Consider the following 21,594-nt stretch of genomic DNA (forward strand, 5'->3'; position numbering starts at 1 on the left):
GCCACCCCAGGAGGGGATGGACTCCCTGCACCACACCTAAGTGTGCCCCACACGTGCTGGCAGATGAAGGTCATGACAGGTCAGAGAGCCTGGCAGCCTCCAAAGGGAAAGGATCAGACCATCCTTAAGAGTCCCTTAACTCAAAAACCTATCTACTGACTCTGCAAGTGTGGGCTGGGGCAGTTTGCACAAGAGAAATCTGCACAAAGCCTCCAGAACTGGCTCAGACACTAAATTTTCTCTGGCATTCCAGCAATTTAATTCCACACAGACATTTTAATTCCATCTGTGTGGAACAGTGGCACACTGTACCCATAATCCACAGCCTAAGGCCCACTCAAACTCCCATTCCAGCAGGGGAATCTCTTGCAAAAGCACCCACAGGTGCTACCTGCTCCCAAGGCACCCAGAGCAGCTCAAGAATCACACCTGCCACTTTCAGCCTTAGATCTAAGGAGACCCTGCTAAGCACAAAGCTGAGTGAGATCACAGCTGGTTCAGGGCCAGAAAGTAATGGTGCAGTAATGGTTTTATTGGCTTTTTGAGAAGGACCTGTTTGATTTCAGAGAGAGGAGAGTCAACAGCATTGTTTGCTCCCGCTAATCCCATTTCCAGCAGCACTGAGTGAAAGGCACTTGGGCACAAAGCTGTGCTTGGTTGCTCTCTGTTTACCCAGGGTTACATTAGGAACCCAAAGGCATCTGAATACAGCCCAGGGCAAGAACTGAGGCTTTGCAAATGGCTCCTGGAGCACCAGGCTTATGGGAAGAGATATTCCAGTGTTTCCAGCAAGTTGTTGGCAGCCCAGTTACTTTCTACAAGTGCTTCAGAATTAACAGAATAGATGTGCAGGAGGGGGAAGGGGAAGATCTAAAAATGTAAAAATAGCTTCTTTTTGTAAAAAAAAAAGGATCTGCATTTAGATGCACAGGTTTTGGATGTGCAAACTTAAGATATTCTCTATTGAGGCATGCACTGCAGATAACAAGTGTTAACCAAATAATCTGGTTAATTGTAAATAATGTATTTACCTTAAGCAAAAAGAAATCAAATGCAGAAGGGTGAATTTGGCCTGGGTGAGGAGGGGCTCTTGTAAAGGGCAAATTACAGCAGAAGTTATTCTGACCATGATCTGCCCCATTGTCCACAAAATAAGTTACTTTAAGAAACAAATTACAACCAAGTCTGGTATAACAGCTCTTTTATTTCAGTGTCTAAAACACAAAAAGAGGGCTTGCATTTCAACATCAGAACCATGCAAAGCACCTACACACCGAAAAAGAGATATTTAACGAGTGTCTCTCTCCTGCTACATGTGGAAAATTGAGGCAGGAAGACTCCGTTTTCCTGTGCGTTCTGCTATGTCCTTCCACAAATCAACCAGCTGTGAGGAGTGATAATTAACCTTCATTCCAAACCAAACCATTTGCCACTGAACCTAAGCTGCTAAAATATGCTCCTGTAAACTTGATCAAGGACCCAGTTCCGCTCTCTGCTTACAAGGATGAAGTCCCAAACATCTCCAGCTACAGGGCAGACTTTAATCAGAGGTACTGAATCAATGAGAGCAGAATTTGGCTCAAAGGATGAGTGTCTCCTCCATACAGAGGCCAGGAAAAGGCCCTTATTAGTGTCCCAGAGAAGGGGATGTAGAGACCACCCTAGGCTCAGAGAATTGTCATGTGCACAGAGGACAACTAGACATCCTGAACTATTAAAAAACAGTGGTATAGAAAAATAAAAGGCATAAAATACCGAACCAAAAAGGTTCCAAATAAGGCATCAGCAGGTCCCAACTGGATGTGCTCCTGTTACGTACGTCACCCTCCCAGTCAGGGTGGTTAGGAATGATGTATTAGGATTGTATTTCTGACCTCAATCATTAAGCCCTCCGAGCAACCAGAAGGGTTCAAGTTCTCTTTGAGAAAAAAGAAAAAAAAAAAAAAAAAAAAAAGCAAACACAAAACCAGGGAGTACTTTTTTTGGTAAGTATTTCTTAGAAAATAAAATAAAAACATTAAAGCAATTTGTTTAAATGATTCATTAAAAAAAGACAACGTTCCTGTAAAGTAAAAATATATATATAGAAATAGATTCTATTTTTTTTTTCATTTGTCTGTTTTTTTTTTATAAAAAGACATTCAGTAACACATCAGCGGATTCTGATCAGCTTCCCATCAGTCTCCTGCGATAACCGCTGCTTGTTAAGGCAAAACATCGGGTTGGCACCTTTACAACAGCTGAATCCAACTGGGCTGAAGGCAAGGCAGAGCCAGCAGAGCCCTGTCAGCGAGGCTGCTTCTCCCTCACGCTGACCGAGCCGTCCTCCATCCCAAAATACACCACCTCAGCCATGTCGATGAACAGCCCCGTCTCCACCACACCTGGGGAACAAGAGGTCACGTGCTGGTTAATGCCAGAGCCACCCCTTCACTTGGATCCTCTGCTCTGCCCCTCATTTTGATCATTAAAAGGCACCAGTGCCTCCATCAGAGGTTTGGAGAAGTGTCCAACACCGGGGGATGTTCTACCAGCCACACAGGGAGCCTCCAGGAAGTCTTTCCCATGCAGCCAACGCCTGCTGCTGGAGAAACTCTCCAGAGATTGAGAAACAACTCCCAAAGTTCCCTCAATGTTCACACCACCCAGCCACTCCCATTACACAACCACGAGTGAGGCATTTTCAGCCACCTGGTGACCCACAGGAGCAAGAGGAAGCTACACATGCACCCACAGGATTATTCCCTTTGCCTTTGAACACATTTAAAAGACTATCCTGTTGGAGAACACATGGATAACACTTGTTCAAATGTTAAGACTCTGCAGGTTTGATGCTACCTCTGCAATTTGTCACCCATTTGCAAATGTACCTGTGGTTGCATTTAATTGTGGGGTGAACTAGAACTTCCCAGTGATCACTGAGACACAGCCAGAGGCCAGGAAGGTGGATAGAAAGGGAGGACAAGGGCTACCACAACCACAGGGTGGCCAGAGCCCTGCTACCACCACTGTACTGAGGCTTTAACAGTTCTGCTCATCCACTTCTGTGTTGGGAAGATGCTCTTCTCCCCTCAGCAGGTCCATTTCTGAGCAGCAAACAGTGCTGAGACCATCTCCACACCGACACGATGGAATATGTCCCATCATTGCCCATTCCCTTCTCCACCACAAAGAAATGCAAGGAAGAAGTCCCTGCTGTTTCATTTGCAAACAGCATAACCAGCCCCTGTTTGCCTCTTGCACAAAAACAGCTCTAATGATACAGACATTTGTACAGCCTTGGGAAGCAACTGGATTAGCATAAGGAGCACCAGGGACAGCCCAAACCAGCAGCAGTCACTGGTTCATTTGGATCAGTCACTGGTTTGGGTAGATCTGCTTCTGCCAAAGGTCTGAACCTCCCATCTACTGCCAGAAGCAGAATCCTGGCAGTTTGCTCCTAGAGCAGGGAAAAAGAAAATGTGTGTATTTTCAGTAAATCAGCTTATAAGCACCACTGAGGGAAGCAAAGCCACTGAACAAAAGCAACTAGAAGTTACTGGTGACTCTTCACCCAGCCTACACCCATGGCCTCTGCCTGCTCCGGTGTTTTAATTGTGGTGCCAGGACAATATATTGCTGCTTTGTGGGGATGTTGGGATTTGTGCAATAGGATCTCAACCTATTTCTGCATGTTCTGACAACACATGAGCAGTCAGTGAAAGCACTTGTGTTATGAACTTCAGGGCCAGGCAGGCCTGGGATATACTCAAAGATAAAAGATACAACATGTATTCAAAAGCAGACCAGATGAAGAGCAGACTTTGCTTAAGATAACCAGACAGACATCCAGACGCTGATTCCCTGAAGTTCAGAGAGTGCCAGTGCCCCCAGGCAGACCTGGCTGGTCCAGAAGCAACTCTGGTCCGGGCAGCAGGTCTCGTGCAAGGCAGGAGTCCTTGCAGAGAGGCTGTTTTGTTTACAAACAGAGGGATCAAGCACTGCTGCTCTTGCACAGCAAGAACTTGGATATGTTGCATCCCCACAGCAAAGCGAGCCCGTAGGGCTTCCCATTGGAAATGGGATGCAGAGCTGGAAAATACCATAACACAGTGCAAATCCTCCCTCCAGAGTCCACCGGTGTTTCCACTAAAAGAAACTCTCTAAATGGGAGAGTTAAGGAGAGTAAGGAAGAGTACAGGACTGTTGTGCCTAATGGGAAACAGTGTCAACATCAACCACCATCAGCCCACGTTTTCATCACCATATGAAGAAGCCACGTGGGTACAGTTGTGCCAATTCAGCTGACAGATCTCTCAAGTAGAAACAAATGTAGGGACCAACAGCAGGGCAGTAAACACACACACACATTTCCTTGTATCCAGGGGGGAGCTCCCACAGTCCAGTTTGCCTAGCACAGACCAAATCTTAGCCAGCTTTCGTGGTCTTTAAAAAAATCACAGAAACTACCTGGTATCATTTTTATAGCAGTGTTCACTTCACTCCATTGATGAACCTTGTCAAATTTCCAGTCCAGGATGAAGTTCCCGTTGTCTGTCACCACAGGGCCCTGGGAAGCAAACCCAGTTGTCATGACATGAGCTCCTTGTCTCCTGAGCCCAGCCAGGGACTGTCACAGCCCTCACTGGGACCAGCCATCCCCTCTGCAATGGTTTAGAGTCATCATTCAAGTAAATCAGGGCAGTCTACAACAACCATCACCCAGCATGAGCTGCCCCCCAGCTCAAGACCCTCTCTGGCAGCACAGACTGCCCTCCAGCACCCCAAGATCCCCACAGAGCAGTAGGTCAGACTCAGACTGGCAAATCCCTCTGCTCCCTGCTCTGGGACGCTTCTTTAGGAGACGTGAGACAGAGAGGCTTTCAAAGAGGTCTGAACACCTAAACACACAGTTCATTAACCAAGGTATAATTGGGAGAAATAACACAGGATGCCTCTCTGGGAGCGAAAGCCCAGAATTCCATTAGATGGAAGGCCAGACCTCTGGTCCTGCATTTGCCCACGTTCAGGCAGCTCCTCTGGGGCAGCAGGGCTGACAGGGGCACTCACTGCTTTGCTGACAGCCATCCGCAGCTCCACCACACCTCCAAATTTTCTGGTCAGGGCTCTGGAGACAGGGACGTAAGCCATGGGGATGACCTCAATCGGAATTCCTTTCTTCCATTGCTCCCCAAGGTTCTCTGATTTTTTCCTGAGGACACAGTTTGAGGTGGGATTGGTGTTGGACATTACATTAACATCACCCCAGTCCCTCTTGCAAACCCATCAGGCACAAGGCCCTGGAGGACACAGTGGTCAGTTCACATGTGCCCATGTACAGGAGGAGCCTGTTTAATGTATGATGCTCTGTTGACTCACAAGCCCTGTTTTGACGTGTTTTGGACAAGGACAGGAGTTGTTTTTTCCACAGCCCCATTGCTGTTTGTACAGAATGGGAAATTTATCCTGTGCTGACAGTCACTGAGCTCAGAGAGCAGAGCAGCCATTTGCCCACAAGCTCTGCTCACTCCCAAGCAGGCCTGCTGAGTTGAAAATTAAGAAAAAAAAGAGAAATTGAAATGCTGAAGCACCGTGAGCCAGGCTCATTTCCACCTATTCCTGCTCCCCTGACCCACTGGAGGGACAATAATGGCCTAACATAAGACCATCCAAATCCTCCCAGAGGTAAAATGATAGTAGTATTTTCACCTGTAATCAGCAATTACAATGAAGCACTTTGCATATCCTGCAACTATCTTCTCCTGTGTCAAGCAGCCACTGCAAGGGGGGGAAAAAAATAAAAGTAAAACCAGGAAACATCAGACTGCTCCTCACTGTGCCTGATGGCCTCAAAGTCCAGTCCCCTCCACCACATGCTTGCTGGTTTTGGTGCTGCCATTGCCCCTCCCCTTATCCTCCTTTTCCTCACATATCAGTTTATCCCCCTTGTCCCTTGCACACACCCTTGGTCAGGGGCCATCTCCCACAGTGGGTGCACACACAGCCCTGCACAGGGTCCCCTCAGCCTCTCCAGCCCATCCCAGAGAGATCCACAGGCAGACAGAGGCCCCCCCCACCAGCCCCATGCACAGACAGACAGACAGACAGACAGCAGGGCTCACCCGCCACCTTTGATAAGGTTGAGGTCAGAATCCACTTCATCCGCTCCATCGATGGCAACGTCGAGCTGTGGGAAAAGGAGGAGCCACTCTAAACCACAGGCATGTGAGAAGAGGAGGAAGAGAAACCACAACCAACTGCAGGCCTGCAAGGCACATCACGTCAGCCTCTAGCATCATTTAAGGACCAGCAGGCAAGATTTTCCCAGGGAAAATCCTGGCAACAGTTCAGCAGCACAATATCCCTGCCTCAGGCCAGCAAGCCTCAGTCTGGATAAGATGCCTAACACCTGGAGAAAACACAATCCAGCAACTTACTTGCCATCTAAAGGGACACAAACTAGGACAAGACTAAGGCTTGGGGGAAAAAATAAACTAAGCCTGTTAGAATCATAGAATCCTTAAGGTTGGACAAGACCCTCTAAGATCATTGAGTCCAAACATTAAACTAACACTGCCAGGTCCCTACTAATCCATGTCCCTAAGCATCAAACTTATGTGGTTTTTGTACAGTGCCAGGGATGGTGATTCCACCACTTCCCTGGGCAGCCTGTTCCAATGCTTGACCACCCTTTCAGCAAAGAAATTTTTCCCCAATATCCAGTCTAAACCTCCCCTGGTGCAACTTGTGGCCGTTTCCTCTTGTGTTCTGCAGTGTGGCTGTCCAAACTCATCCTCAGGGGAGGACAAAGGAGCCTGATGCTTTATGAAGGACCAGGCAAGAGGAAGGTCAGGTGAGGTCTCACCTCTGCACTCCCACTTACCTCTGGATGTCGGTCCAAGTCACTTAGTGTTAAGCCATTCTGCAGGATCAGCTGACGGGCCTGTGCACCAAGAAGACAGCAAACACCATTTACCAAGGGAAGGAAAGGAAAACAGGCTTGTGGTGTCATTGCCCAGCTGCAGCAAGGATGGGGTCTCCCTGGGAGAGCTCCACTGCTCCTCCCTGAGGAGGGGCTGCAGCCAGCAGCAGGAACAGCAAGGCGAAAATGATGTTTCCAGACCAGAGTACTTTAATCAAAATAAAACCCTGCTGCTGATGTGAATTAAAATGCTCAGATGGTGCAAAAGGAATCCTGGGTTCAGGTCTCTCCATACTAAATAGCAAGAGGCCCCATGAGCTTGGTGGGAATCACTTGTATCTAAGCACTAAGGTAGATATGGAATTTTTGAGTCTTGTGTTATTTCAGCTCAGAAATCATTCTCCCTTGCACTCATCCAGCCCTCTGATCTCCTTTGGCTGAAAAATGTGAGCAAGAAAATTAAATATTTACACCACAGCAACGTGGGACTAACAATGAAAATATTTTTCATATTGGAAATAAACAAAAAAAAAGGGGAAAAGCACAACTGAAAAGTGTGGGAAAAAGTGTGGGAAGCTCCTGAAACAGCTAATCGGTGGCTCTGATCTGCTTTTCCTGAAGTGGCTGCGTATTTCCCTCTAGTGGCAACACATCACAGAGTGCCCAGAGCTGCCCTCTGCTCCGTCCCTCAGTTTAAACCAGGAATCACAGAATTGTTCAGGTTGTAAAAAAAAAAATCCTAATATCATAAATCCAACCATTAACCCAGAACTGCCACAGCCACGACTAAACACTGTCCCCAAGTGCCACATCTACGCACTTCTTAAATACCTCCAGGGATGGGGACTCCACCACAGCCCTGGGCAGCCTGTTCCAGTGCTTGGCCACCCTTTTCACAAAGAAACTTTTCCCAATATCCCAATATCTCCTGGCACAACTTGAGGCCATTTCCTCTTGTCCTGTCACTTGTTACTTGAGAGAAGAGATCAATCCCCACCTGGCTACAACCTCTCATCAGAGAGTTGTGGAGAGCAATAAGATCACCTCCGAGCCTTCTCTTCTCCAGGCTCAACACCCCCAGCTCCCTCAGCTGCTCCTCAGAGGACTTGTGCTCCAGACCCTCCCCCAGGTCTGCTGCCCCTCTCTGGACATGCTCCAGCACCTCAATGTCCTTCTTGCCCCGAAGGGCCCAGAACTGGACATGGCACTCAAGGTGTAGCCTCACCAGTGCCCAGGACAGGGGAGAATCACTGCCCTGGTCCTGCTGGCCACACAATTGTTGATCCAAGCCAGGATGCCCTTGGCCTTCTTGGCCACCCGGGCACACACTCCTGGCTCGTGTTCAGCCACTATGGGACCAGCACCCCCAAGTCCTTTCCTGCTGGGCAGCCTTCCAGCCCCTCTTCCCCCAACCTGGAGCTCTCATGGGGTTGTTGTGACCAAAGGCACTTGGCCTTGTTGAACCTCATTCCATTGGCCTCAGCCCATCTCTGCAGCCTGTCCAAATCCCTCTGCAGATCAGCACTCCCACCCAACTTGGTGTCATCTGCAGAATCCTGAACTGGTTGAATTTTCTATGTAACAAATCATCATCTAAGAGAGACTCCCTCCTTGCACAGACTCTGCTCGAGTCCAAACTTGCCACCATGCTGTAGCTGGACCAAGAAACCCCAGTGTGACAGCCTGGATCAAATGATTCCCTTGGATTTTACCCACCAACACTAACAAAGTGCATCAATCACATGTATTGGCATCCCAGAACTGTTAGAATTAGCAGGTGGTACTCCTGACAATGAGATATGATTTCAATTGTTTAACATGGCATTTCATAGCATGCAGCTTTAACACCCATGGGCTGTGGGAACCTAAGGATTCACAAAATAGAAGGAATAAAAATCAGTGGGTTGACATTCATCACATGGTGTCCACATAAAGAAGATTTCAGGGATCTGGGAATTGAAAGCATTGAAAAACACGGTGCTGCACATGCAGGCCAGATCCTGAACAGGCTTAGAGTCAGCAAGTGTGGAAACGAGGTGTCTTGGCTTTCCTCAGGCTCTGCTTGCAAGGCCAGCAGGAATCAAAAGCAGAGCTCCCACAACTGGGGGAAAGGTGGTGGTAACTGCACAGCACTTGCCAGGAACAGTCCCACTCCGTGCTCTGGGCACACGTCCAGGTGAAAAGAAACCACGCAAAAGCCAAGGGACAGATACTTACCCCGGCTCTAGCTTTACTGGTGGTGGTGGAATAACCCAACCTGACAACAGGGAAGGGAGGAGTATAAAAGCCCACTGAAACCAATTCTTCCTTGCCAGTGACCTCAGGCAGCCATTTACACCTGTACGCAGTGAAAATAAAATGCTGTTTTGCTGACTTGGGAAAGCTTCAGTAGGAGTTGGTCGAGGTCTAAGAGACTGCAAAACATATGAGGCAGCCCCATGCTGGGGATATTGGCTGTGGATCTCTCTCTTCCCTTTAACAGCAACCTTTTTGTTTTACTGGTAAGAAACTCTGTAGTGGTAAATGAACTACAGCGACAATTCAAGGCAGGACAGGCTCCAGCTCACGTTCAGTACAGGAGCTTTATCAATTTTCTTAAAGACCTACAGGCTGAACTCAGAGCACTTTGCCTATGTTCAAAGGCAACATAGTATTAGGATGAGAATATAACAGGACGGGAATATAACAGGATGGGAATATAACAGGATGGGAATATAACAGGATGGGAATAATTTTAGACAGTTTGAAGACAAGACTCTCACCCCAAGTCCATATATGCAACAGAAGTACTGATATAGGCTAAAAAAAATTTTTTTTTCACTTTTTGCCCTTTGCAGCACCTTGCTTTATACTCCAGTTGGCCACTGGACATTTGCAACAGCTGGGAAGACAGAGAGTCCTATCACTCCACACTCACATTTAAGCATCTGCAGGGTAAGAGGATGTTAAGTTTTCATAAGATTTTAGGATAATTCAGGTTGGTCACTATCTAACCTCCAGGTCAAAGCAGGGTCAGCTACCAGGTTGCTCAGGGTTTTACCCACTCAGTTCTTTCCTGAAAACCTCACAGCACAGGCTCTGCACCTTCTCCTGCACTGCTGGACTGTCCTCACAGTGACACCGTTGTGACAAAAGTACAATCCCCTGGTCCACACCAGGACTATGAGAAGGACACACCCAATTCCTTGAGCAGGGTATTGCCACCCAGCCCTGAAAATTCCCCAGCTGGTCCCCATTATGACACCTCTCCCTGCCCACAGGGAGGTTCCCACCCTCAGGGAACTGAGGCAAAGAGACCAAAGCCAGTTGCCAAAGGTGTGGAAGAAGCTCAGAAGCTTCCCCAGCAGCTCTGCATTTCACCACCAAGCCAGGTTCCCCCTTTCCCTGCAAACCTCTCTACATCTGGCTTGGTATGAACCACTTCCTGCAAAAGCTGTGCAGCAAAGGAAAGGTTAAGCCAATTTCTCTTCTGCAATTTCTTATAAAATCCAGTTGAAGCATTTTAAGCTCCTCCTGAAAACAGAGGAGCTCACTATTATTCTTTACGGCTTTCAGGGCTTGATACAGACTCAAAGAGTCTCCAGTGAGCTTTGAATTACGAGTCTGGTTCACCACTAAGCAGCATTTTTCTGCAAGTGGGATCCAGAGGAAGCCACACACCAACCCTGACACAACCAGCCTTACCACACTGGCTCAAAACACACCTCCCAGCCCTAGGGCACCCCTGAGTTCAGGTCAGGGTAACACAGCACCATCACCTCCATGGGATCTCTCTGCAGGCTGCATCACGACTGCTTTCACCAGTGCTTTTGGTTAACTCACCAAGGGGAAGATCCACTCCATGAGCGGAACAGCAGAAAGCAAAGGAGGGAAGCGCTCACCTGAAAAGACGTAGGGATGCAGACAATTGTCAGGTTTTCCTCTTTAACCCGCTCAGCTGCAGGGAAAAAAAAGAAGAAGCCTTGGTTTGTTCATCATAGAAGGAAAAAACACACCAACTTTCACTTTAAGAAATCTCAGTTTGGAGCAGCCCCTCTGATTCATTTCAATTACTTGCTTGGCTTGCAAATAACTCAGTCACGCTCAAAATGCAAACAGGTGCCACCCTCCTTAGACTGAGGCTCAGTTTCAACAGTCAGAAATGTTCAAACACCCACCCTGGCTCAGCCCAAGCCACCATGAGCCATTAACCTTTATGTCTCCAGCAGTAGAGGAGCCCCATCAGCAAATCCTCACCTGGGAAATTAGTCCCACGCCCCTCTCTCACTCCATTAGACAGGTTTTTGCTGCTCTCTGTTTACGCAGAGAGCTCCAGCAGCTGTCTGAAAGGTTTGCTGGCTTGTTGCCCTGGGGACATCACATTAATTTATTATAGAACATTTAAATATATGGCAGGGAAAGGACTAATAAAGTACAGTATTCCATTAAATGGAAGGAAATATTTCCTCCCTGAGGCTAACCTCAAATGACTAAAACCTATTACTAAGATATCATTATGGACAAAATGTTATTTTAGTAATTACAATACTTAGGCACAAGCCAACAGCAAGAGCACCAGACCAAGCCAAGGTAACGCTGCTGCTGGAAGGACTGAAGATGCAATACATGAGGCTGTATGTTGTTACAAGCCACATCCCTGTGCAAACGCAGTCAGGAGACGTGAAAAGCCAGAATTTGCAGCCTGGAACAGGCACTCCTCTTTATATACAATACCCATTTATTTAGAGGCTGATTCTGTGTTCAGGGCGGGGGTGGTTGCAACACTGAGCCAAACCCAGAAGGCTGAACCGCAGCTCCCAGAAAATTAAAGGGTATCACACACACACAGAGCTTGGGGCCAGGTGGGTGCCAAGGGACAGGCACAGCACCAGCCCTGCTGTGTCCCTGCAAAGTGAAGAGATGCCTCATGCTCAGACCTCAGCCCAACGTGGGCTGTGGGACAGCTCTGCCCAAGGCAGCTGGAGGTCACCAGGGGACTCCCCAGTCATGCAGAGCAACCCAGGTGTGAAACACTGAACTCTGCTGCCCAGGGAAGTGGTGGAATCTTCATACCTGGAGGTGTTTAAAATACGTGTGGATGTAGCACTTGGGAATATGGTTTAGTGGTGATGCTGGGTTAACGGTTGGATTCTATGATCTTGGAGGTCTTTTCCAACGTTTATGATTCTGTTCGTTCCCCCTCTGTGTCCAAGCAAGACCCCCAAGAACAACAGGGCTGATCCTGCACTCCCAACCTGCCATGGCACCCACAGCTGCTCTGTTCCACATCCAAGGACATCCAAGGTTCAGCACCCCCACAAGTAGATCTGCCCTGGGGCTGAGAGTGCCCTGCAAAGGAACTTTGAACCTCTGCACACTCCGTAATGAGGCGTGAGGATAATTAACCCTCACATTCACTTTGCAGAATTGCATTTGCCTCACTTGAATATTTTACTGAAATTTTCTGAATCACACCCTGAGCAAACCTGCCCCTGAGGCGAGCAGATAAACCTGGCTGTGGGGTATATAAATAAAATGCAGGAGGCTTTCACATTCCTCGTTTTCATTACACCTCAGCAGGCCCCTCAATGTGAATCAGGTGGATGTGGGAAGCAGTGTGAGCTGCAGATGAATGGGTTAAAGGAAGCAGAGCAGCTGCATGGCCCAAAGCCACACAGCAAGTCAGCACTGGGCAGAGCTGGGCAAAGCTGGAATAAGACCGAGGAGTTTAGCTCCAGTTTGTGGTGGGTGCCAGCAGAGCGCTTTTCCTGGCTGTATGGGCAGAACAGGTGGCAAATCATTACCTCCTCAGAATTCTCTATGCCATAAATTTGGAGCTCTGTTTTAACCTTCAGCTTCAAGCAGTCCCAAACAAGGGGCAAACAACCCCCCAAACAATGATCCAAGGCACGAGCTGTAAGTCAGCATCCAGATGATTTAGTGTGTTTTTCAAGTAGCTGGGACAGATGGACAAGAGGACTGTTTGAGGTGGGAGGGCCAGGAAGGGGAGCACAAAGGGAGCACCCTACCTAATCGATGCACCGCGTGTACAATCGTAGAACCGCTTCCGATCCCGAGAACTTGATTGTTCTGCAAATCAAAGAGAGACAGAGAGAGCTGTTACTGGGGGCTCAGCACACAAGCTGTCCACTTTTTCTGGTAGAACTGATATTGTAAACCCATGCAAGAGGAGCCTTGCCCAGAGATGCAAGGCGATATACAACACTGCAGGCAAGGAAGGGAACACGCTGTGCCAGTGAGGGCACGACCATGGTCCACGGCCAAGGGATTTTAAGCATCTTGCCCTCTCATTAAAAAACATGTGTTTGCTAATTACCACCATGCTCTGATCTCGGGGTGTTCAGTGCACACTCATGGCTAGTTGCTGGCACTCCATCCATCCTCTCCTGCCGGAAAGCTGTGAGTTTCAAACAACACCACAGAGGAAGAAGCGGAAACAACCTCAAGATAACATCTCCCGAGGAAGCCGAACAGTAAAAGCCTGGGTGGGTTTGCTGCCAACTGTATTGTTAGTAAACAGCACAGATGCACCAGCAGCCAAAGCAGAGAGCGCAGCAGCTGTTCCTGTGGATAATAAAAACTGTTCTCCAAAACAGAGTGTAAAACTGCCTATATGAGAGTCCAGTAACACTCTGAAGGTGGGCGAGCCTGGCAGCATGTGAAGAAGAGGATCAAATTTTAAGTACAGCTCCATGCTGGCCTTTCTCTGCTTATGGTCTGGTTTAAGAAGGATAGTTACTGTCTCATCTGTAACACAGGTACACTCCTAAAAGGTGCTGCAGACTGAGGGTGGATGGGTGCATTTGTGTTACTTCTGCAAGACGTCTCCTCTGCCACATAAATCTCTTTATTATCAGCTCAGTCTCCCACTCCCTGTAGTCTCTTGCACTTTTTCCATTTTCAGTGTAATTCCCTTCCTTTGGATGGGATCCAAAGCTTAAATTGACTTAAAGAGGCCCAGTATCACTACAGAGACTTCACATGAGAAAGACTTGGAGCCAGCCAGAGATGCAGGCACAGAGCTGTTGTGCGTTATCTCTTGGACATTGGGCAGATCTGGAGCTCTTTCCCCATGTGCAACAAATCCAGAGTTTGGCAGCTGTGGAAAAAGCCACACCTGCAGCACTTCAACCAGCTAAAGCCTTTCTGGCACGCTACTTTGCCTGGAAAGGTGGAGTTCAAGACAGGTCACACTCCCCCAGGATTACTCATTTCTCTTGCTTCTGCAGGTTAAAAGCTTAAAGAAAACAGAACATCTCCAAAACCAGAGACTCAGATTACACCCCAGCCCTCGCCAGCTCTGCAAAAGATGGGCAAAGCAACAGGCCAGAGCTGCACACCTGCAGCGTTGCCAGCAGAAACCCAACAGCTCCAGAGGCTTCTCAGTTCCACCAGCCCATCAGGCAGAGCCAAGCACAGCCAGCCAAGGGGCAAGCAAAGCCACACAGAGGCTGGCAGGACATGGGCAGTACCAGTGTTCCCAAGAAACTCGTTTCAACCTGGGAATAGGCAGTTTCTTCTCTTTGCCCTCATTTCTGTAGTGTGGGACAGCTTCCTGGAGCAGCTGGGTGCCCTAAAGGGATGGGGAAAGCCTCAGCATCAGCCACTCCACTGTAATGAAAGGGGAAGAGTTCACAAGGGTCCCAGCTCATCCATTGATCAGTGATGAGGGGTGAAGCACTCTCCCTTAGGTGACAGTATGAGCTTGGACTAGGTGGATTTCCCAGAAAAACAGTTTAAAGTCAGTTGCAACTCCTGCCTTACTGCACCTCCCAGCTCTCCCTCCTCAGCTCCAACCCCAGCCAAAGCAGGGGTAAAACCAACCAAAAAACATCCACTTTTAAAAATAGGGGCAGGGCAAACACTGGCAAGAAGCAGAGCACTGAAGGAGCAGCACCTCATGCAAAAAAAATTACATTTCGGATTGCTTACCAAAACCCCAGCAAACAAAACCAAGGCACTGAGACACAGCACAGCTGAGGACCCGTGTATGGGTGAAGCTGGCAGCAACCACAGCATTTTCTCAGCTAACCCAAGGGCCTAAAGACACTGCCCAGCATTACAGAAGCTGACAAGGCAACACATCGAGCAGTATCGGCACAGGGGTGGACTGGTCCAGTGTTATTTTCCAAGATTAGAGAGCAAAGAGTTCCTGCTAAAAGCAAGAGATAAATATAGAGCAAAGCCCAAAGCTTGCTCAGTCCTCTCTGGGGCAGCAGGACCTTGGGTTCTCACCCGTATTTTCATTTCTGAGGGAGGCGCTCGCAAGGCCTGCCTTCAGAGGTGTTGTATAAATGCAAAGCCAGCTCTCCCCAAGCAGCTTACAGCTCTAAAGCCCCAAGCCCTGTGGCAGCCCTGCTACCCTGAGCTGTCATGGCCTCACAGCCCATGGTTTCTGAGGTTGGTCATCTCAGTGTCTGCTCCACAATGCAGAAACTCTACTCCCACAGCTGTCTGTGAACAAGTGCTGTGGTTACACAACCTGGCTTTAATTAAAAAAAAGGGAGACAAGTTCTCTTCTCCTAATCCCTCCACCCACTCCCAGGTTTACACCTGCCACAAGGAGCACAGGGAACTGCTGTGCTGGCAAGGGCACGGATGGGTGTGAAGGAGGATGCCAAGAGAGAAGCCTCACCCAGCACCAAGCCCCCAGTGCCATGGATTTTCAGCACAGTTAAGCAAGAGACATTTGTCCAGCAGAATCAAACCCTGAAGTCAGTGGCTTCTCTCACACACCCCTGCTGTGCAAGGAAGGAAGCCTGTAGCTTTGTTTTCAGAGATAAGGTTGCTCCCTTGGTTAACAGTGATAACTAACAACCAAACACAAACTTATCCATTACAAAGAGCAGTTGCACCCTGAGAGTGCAAACTGACATCCAAGACCATCCAACTCTTTGGCATTGACTCTAACCTGCTTCTCCACCACCGGTTCAAGCCAACTTGCACAACAAGCATTGAGGTATTGCCCCAGACACTGCCTAATTCACTTAATCAGCATCATTAGCTGGGCACTGAACTTCAATCAGCTGGGACAGAGCCAGAAACATTATCCTAAGTTTGCTTGACCGAAAACACCACAAAGTCCAGCTATCTCACTAGGAAAATCCAGAAGTCCTGGCTTTACCCCAAATAAAAGGCACACAGCTCAGGATAACTCACAGCAGCAGCAGCTGTGCCTTGGCTCCACAACTTGCAACACAAGTCACAGAATCCCAGAATATGCCGAGTTGGAAGGGACCCCCAAGGCTCCTCGAGTCCAACCCTTAGCTCTGCACAGGATCTTCCCCAAGAGTCACACCCTGTGCCTGAGAGTATCATCCAAATCCTTCTTGAACTCAGGCAGCCTTGGTGCTGTGACCACTTCCCCAAGGAGCCTGTTCTGCTACCCAATCACCCTCGGTGTGAAGAACCTTTCTCTAACATCCAGCCTAAACCTCCCCTGACATAACTTCCTTCTGCAACCCCTCAATGCACAATTTTTGCTTGCCTTGGGTAAGAAAGGGGATTTTTATGCAGCTGTCAGAACCCCCAGGCTCCCCCATCCCACAAATTATTTTTGATCATGTTAGCCTGGAAGGGACAGACTGCTCTGAGGAATGAGGCTGCAAAACAAGCCAAACTTTTATAAGACATACAGGGAGCCCTCAGCAACTGAACCTCAGAACACTAACCCTGTGAGAGGGACCAGGAAGGGGAAGGGAATTTCCCCCCCCCAACTGCTAATATCTAACTCCTTGGCAGCAACTCTTCACCCTGGTTTCATCACTGCTGTTGCAAAAGGGCTTGCACAGCAAACACTGTGATAAACCCCTGTGGGACATTAACCGTTGATCCTCCAAGCCTTCACGGTCAGGCTGTGCCAAAACTTGAGCAGCTCCAGTCCTATCTGACATTCAAGCCCTTGCTGCATTCCCTTCCCTGCAGAGGACAGGACACCACTCCCTGGTTTGAGGCTGTTGCTTGGGTGCTCAGAAACGGGGTGCAGCAGCAGAGCACTTGGACTTGAACCTGGAGAAAGGAGCAGGGCACGACATCAGCCTGAACTCCCAGCACAGCCCAGCTCGCAGGAGGGTGCACAGTGAAAGTCTGGAGGTGCAAGATGCTACCCCAAGTCGGTGTGCATGGTGCTGAGCTAGGCAAGGCATGGAGCTACTGCCGGGGAGGTGATCAGTGGGGAAGGGAAAAGTAGTTTTCTCCCTTCATTTCAACTAAAGGAGCACAGTCCAAAACAGAGGAGAAAGCGGCTGTGTCCGTTCACCCCAGGGTCCATCCTTGTACTCTGGGACGGTCCATGTTCCAAGTGGGGTTGTCTGTGCACCTCACAACCCATCCATGCACCTCAGGGCTGCTCCATGCACTGGAAGGGTCCCTGCAAACTGAAGCCTGTTCATGCACTGGCAGGCTCCGGGCACCCCATGGCTGCTTCATGTACTGGAGAGTCCTTGCAGTCCTGAGCCTGCCCCTGAACCCTGGAGTCACTCTGTGTGCTGGGGGATCTGTGCATCCCGGAGCTCATCCATGCACTGGGAAGCTCTGTGCACCCCATAGCCCCTCCACGCACTGGGGAGTCCAGAACCCCAGAGCCTGTCCCTGCACCCGGAGCTGTTTCGTGTGCTGGAAGGCTCCGTGCACCCCATGGCCCCTCTGTGCATTGCGGGGTCCCGGCACCCAAGAGCCTGTCCCTGCACCTGGAGCCGCTCTGGGCACCCCGAGCTCCATCGTTGCTCCAGGGAGCTCCGCGCACCCCGTGGTCACTGCCTGCATTAGGGGGTCCCTGCACACCGTGGCCCCCCTGTGCTTTTGGGGGTCCCGGCACCTCCGAGTCGCTCCGTGCGTTCCGGGGTCTGTGGGTTCCCGCAGCCCAGAGCCTGTCCCTGCGCCCAGAGCCGCTCTGCAAATCCCGGGATCCGTCCGTGCCCCGGGAGGCTCCGTGCACGCCACAGCCTCTCCGTGCACTGGGGGGTCCCGGCATCCCAGAGCCTGTCCCGGTACCCGGGGGCCACTCCGCGCACTGGGGGATCCGCGCACCCCAGAGCCCGTCCGTGCACTGGGAGGCTCCGTGCACCCCCCGGCCGCTCCGTGTACTGGAGGGGGGTTCCGGCACCCCAGAGTCTGTCCCGGCACCCCGAGGCCGCTCTGTCTACCGGGGACTCCGTGTACCCCAATGGCACTGTATGAATTGGCGGGGAAAGGTCCCGGCACCCCAGAGCCTGTCCCGGCACCCCCGAGCCACTCCGTGCACTTGCAAGCTCCGTGCACCCCACAGCCGCTCCGTGCATTGGGGGTCCCGGCACCCCAGAGCCTGTCCCTCCATCCCGGGGATACTGTGTACAGGGGACCCCGTGCACCCCAGTGCCACTCCATGAATTGGCGGGGAAGGGTCCCGACACCCCAGAGCCTGTCCCGGCATCCCGGAGCCGCTCCGTGTACCGGCGGAGGAAGGGTGTCCCGCACCTCAGAGTCCGTCCCGGCACCCCCGAGCCACTCCATGCGCTTGGAAGCTCCGTGCACTCCATGGCCACCGCGTGGACTGGGGGGTCCCCTTGCACCCCGCAGCCGCTCTGTGCTCTGGGGAGTCCCGGCACCCCCCAGAGCCTGTCCGGGCACCCCGGAGCTGCTCCACACACTTGGAAGCTCCGTGCACCCCATGGCTGCTCCCTGCAGTGGGGGGTCCCGGCACCCCAGAGCCTGTCCCTGTACCCCAGGGCCATCCTGTGTACTGGGGACTCCGTTCACCCCTACACCGCCCCGAGTATTGGCGGGAGAGGGAAGGGGGGCATCCCGGCACCCCAGAGCCTGTCCCCGGCGTCCCGGAGCCGCTCCGTGCACTTGGAAGCTCCGTGCACCCCACAGCCGCTCCGTCTGTTGGGGGGTCCCGGCACTCCAGAGCCTGTCCCGGCGGCCCGGAGACACTTGGAAGCTCCGTGCACCCCAAGGCCACTGCGTGCATCGGGTGGTCCCCCTGCACCCCGCAGCCGCTCTGTGCTTTGGGGGGGTCCCTGCGCCCCAGAGCCGCTCCGTGCTCAGGGGGGTCCCTCCTGCACCCTGGAGCCACTCTCTGCTTTGGGGGGGTCCCCGCAGCCCCTCCGCGCACTCCGGGGTCCGCCCGTGCGCCCCGGGAGGCTCCGCGCCCCGGGCGCTCCGCGTCCCCCCGCAGCCGCTCCGAGCCCCCCGTGCCCCGCAGCATCGCCGGGGCCGCCTCACCTGGACGTGCTTGTCCACGGCGGCGCAGGCGGCCCGTCTCTTGGCCTCCTCTGCCATGGTGCCGCCGAGCCGCCCGCGGGCGAAGCCGCGCCGCGCCGCCGCCCGCCCCGCTCGGAGCCTCCCCGGCGGCCGGGCAGCCAGGGGCGTGCTGCGGAGCAGGGCGAGCCGGCCGGGGAGCCGCATGCCGCCGCGGCCCGCCCCCGGGGGGCTCTTCCTCACGGGCTGCAGGCCTGGGCCGTGCCGGCTCCTCTCCTCCTCCTCCTCCGCCACCGCCTCCTCCTTCTCCCTCCTCCGGGAGGATGGGACTTGTAGTGCTGCGAGCCGCGGAACTACAGCTCCCACAATGCCCGAGAGTCCCCGGAGCAACTTGTTGCATCGATGTATAGGCATGTATACGTATCTATGGATCGGGCTTGACAGGGCGGGGGGCGTTGAGGCATTCCCGCAAGGTGTCCCACCTGGAGGTGATGGAGGTGGAGAGAGGATGGCAGGGGGGGAGACCCTACACGGCCCAGGCCATGCACTGAGCCCCCGGGGGTTACTGTAACTCACAGGTGTCGAGGAAGTTGAGGAAGAGCCTTTCTTGGAGTTTTACTCTAACTTTGTAGCACGATTTCCCTCGGAAGTTGCAACATGAGCGTGAAAACTGAGATTAGCTCTGTTGGTTAGAGCATGGTGCTAAAAAAGACAAGGTTTGTGGTTTTGATCCCTGGACGGGCCATTTGTTTAAGAGCTGGATGTGATGATCCTTGTGGGTCCCTCCCAGCTCAGAATATTCTGTGAAATTAAAAATTTCACCAGTCCTCTGAGCACGTATCAACCAGAACTCACTAGTCTTTCACCCACCCTGCAGGAGGATCAGGATGAAACCCCATGGAAGTCTCCTGTCCTGAAGCACACAGGCCTTTTTTTTCATGTACCATATTTTTCCCCCTCTATCCTGGGTTGGCATCTGCTGAAATTATTTCTGAAACATTTTAGAGAGGCAGATCAACCTTGAAGTCTTTCTGCAGCAGCATTTTCAGTTCTGGGAGCCACATAAAGACCAAGCCCAGGCACCTCAGTTTCTCTCCAGGCTGAAATCCCACCAAGGTGAATGAGAATTGCAGGTATTCACCCCTTACTACTCACTCCAAGGTCAGGCCACAATGGTGTAGAGAATAATCTTTTTATTTGCACAACAGAAAAGCCGCTGTTGACTTCTCTTTTTAAATTCTATGCATGGCTGGCTTGTTCTGTTGCCAACCTCTGTGATTCTGCTGTGATTTTCAAGGACTAGAAACATTTCCTTTTGTTTTCCCTGGGCCGACACACTAGTCCTTGAACAATGGGGTGGGATTTCAACAAAGACTCTATTATCATTACCCAGGCTTATCTCAGTGTGGTGAGGCCTTACCTTTCTGTACAGAGCAGGTGACTTGCTATTAAGAGCAGCACGTGGTTATATACAGTGGTTATATACAGTGGCTTGGTGTTTTTTGCTGTCTGGCAAAGATCTTTCCTGCAAGTTACCCATTTAAAGTGTAAATATGCATATCTAGTGGCCTATATATTCAGAATCAGTCCAAAGCACAGTACTCTTCCATGGTGTGATAAGGATAAAAGTGAAGGAGCATCTGACTGGATTTTGGGAGAGACTATATATGATTTTGTGAGGCCATATAGTGACATGTAGTGACAGGACCAGGGGGAATGGCTTCAAACTGAAAGAGAGTAGGTTTAGATTAAATACTAGGGAAAAAATTCTTTACTGTGAGGGTGGTGAGGCCCTGGCACAGGTTCCCCAGAGAAGCTGTGGCTGCCCATCCCTGGGAGTGTTTAAAGCCAAGTTGGATGGAACTCTGAGCAACCCAGTCTAGTGAAAGGTGTCCCTGCCCATGGCAGGGGGGTTGGAATTAGATCATCTTTAAGGTCTTGTCCAACCCAGGGCATTCTATGATTCTATGATTATTCCATTCAGTGTCCTAAATGTTTGACTGCTACCTGAAACAAAGAACAGTCATTTTACACTGATTCAGGAAGGCTGTCCTTACATGTGGGCATCTCAAATCCCATCAGAGCAGAGACTGTTAGCCCAAAGTGTGGGGTCATAAACCTGTTGATATCCCCCCAGCAACAGCTGATGGTTTTGGTTTGAAACACATCTTGCAGTACCTCTGCCTGGGGAAACACAAACTTCTAGATAATGGGCTTTCTACTAGCAATTTATCTGAATCTGCTGGTGAGTAACAGCTCCGGTGAAGGCAGAAAATCTTTCATTTATGGTGTGCTGAGCCTTGCCTATGCACAAAAACATGGTGTTGGACATTTTAGAAATGGATTTTCTGTGAGTTTCAGCAACAACCTGCTCTGTTTGCAAACACCTCAAGTCCTTTTGTACAAGCCTGTGTTTGCCCCATGCCAAAGCCTCTCCCAGAGCCAAGTCAGACCCTCCCTGAGGAGGTGTTTGAACCTTGCTTTATTTGAACAGACATTCTGCTTGTTAAACC

At 50.7% G+C, this 21,594-nt stretch overlaps 1 protein-coding gene across 1 annotated transcript; it reads right to left on the reverse strand.

Annotated features, from left to right (window-relative positions):
• Positions 1–1,184: 1,184 nt before the first annotated feature.
• Positions 1,185–19,594, reverse strand: RPIA (ribose 5-phosphate isomerase A). Its single transcript, XM_027667159.1, has 9 exons — positions 19,106–19,594; positions 12,910–12,970; positions 10,783–10,838; positions 6,863–6,922; positions 6,102–6,166; positions 5,689–5,757; positions 5,050–5,191; positions 4,450–4,549; positions 1,185–2,384 (listed from the first exon to the last, which is right to left on the reverse strand). Exons 1-9 carry the CDS (start codon positions 19,493–19,495, stop codon positions 2,287–2,289), a joined length of 1,041 nt encoding a protein of 346 aa, XP_027522960.1. The 5' UTR covers positions 19,496–19,594; the 3' UTR covers positions 1,185–2,286.
• Positions 19,595–21,594: the final 2,000 nt, after the last annotated feature.

The sequence above is a fragment of the Corapipo altera genome, unplaced genomic scaffold (assembly GCF_003945725.1).
Source record: "Corapipo altera isolate COAL_440 unplaced genomic scaffold, ASM394572v1 230, whole genome shotgun sequence".
In the NCBI taxonomy this organism is placed as follows: Eukaryota; Metazoa; Chordata; class Aves; order Passeriformes; family Pipridae; genus Corapipo; species Corapipo altera.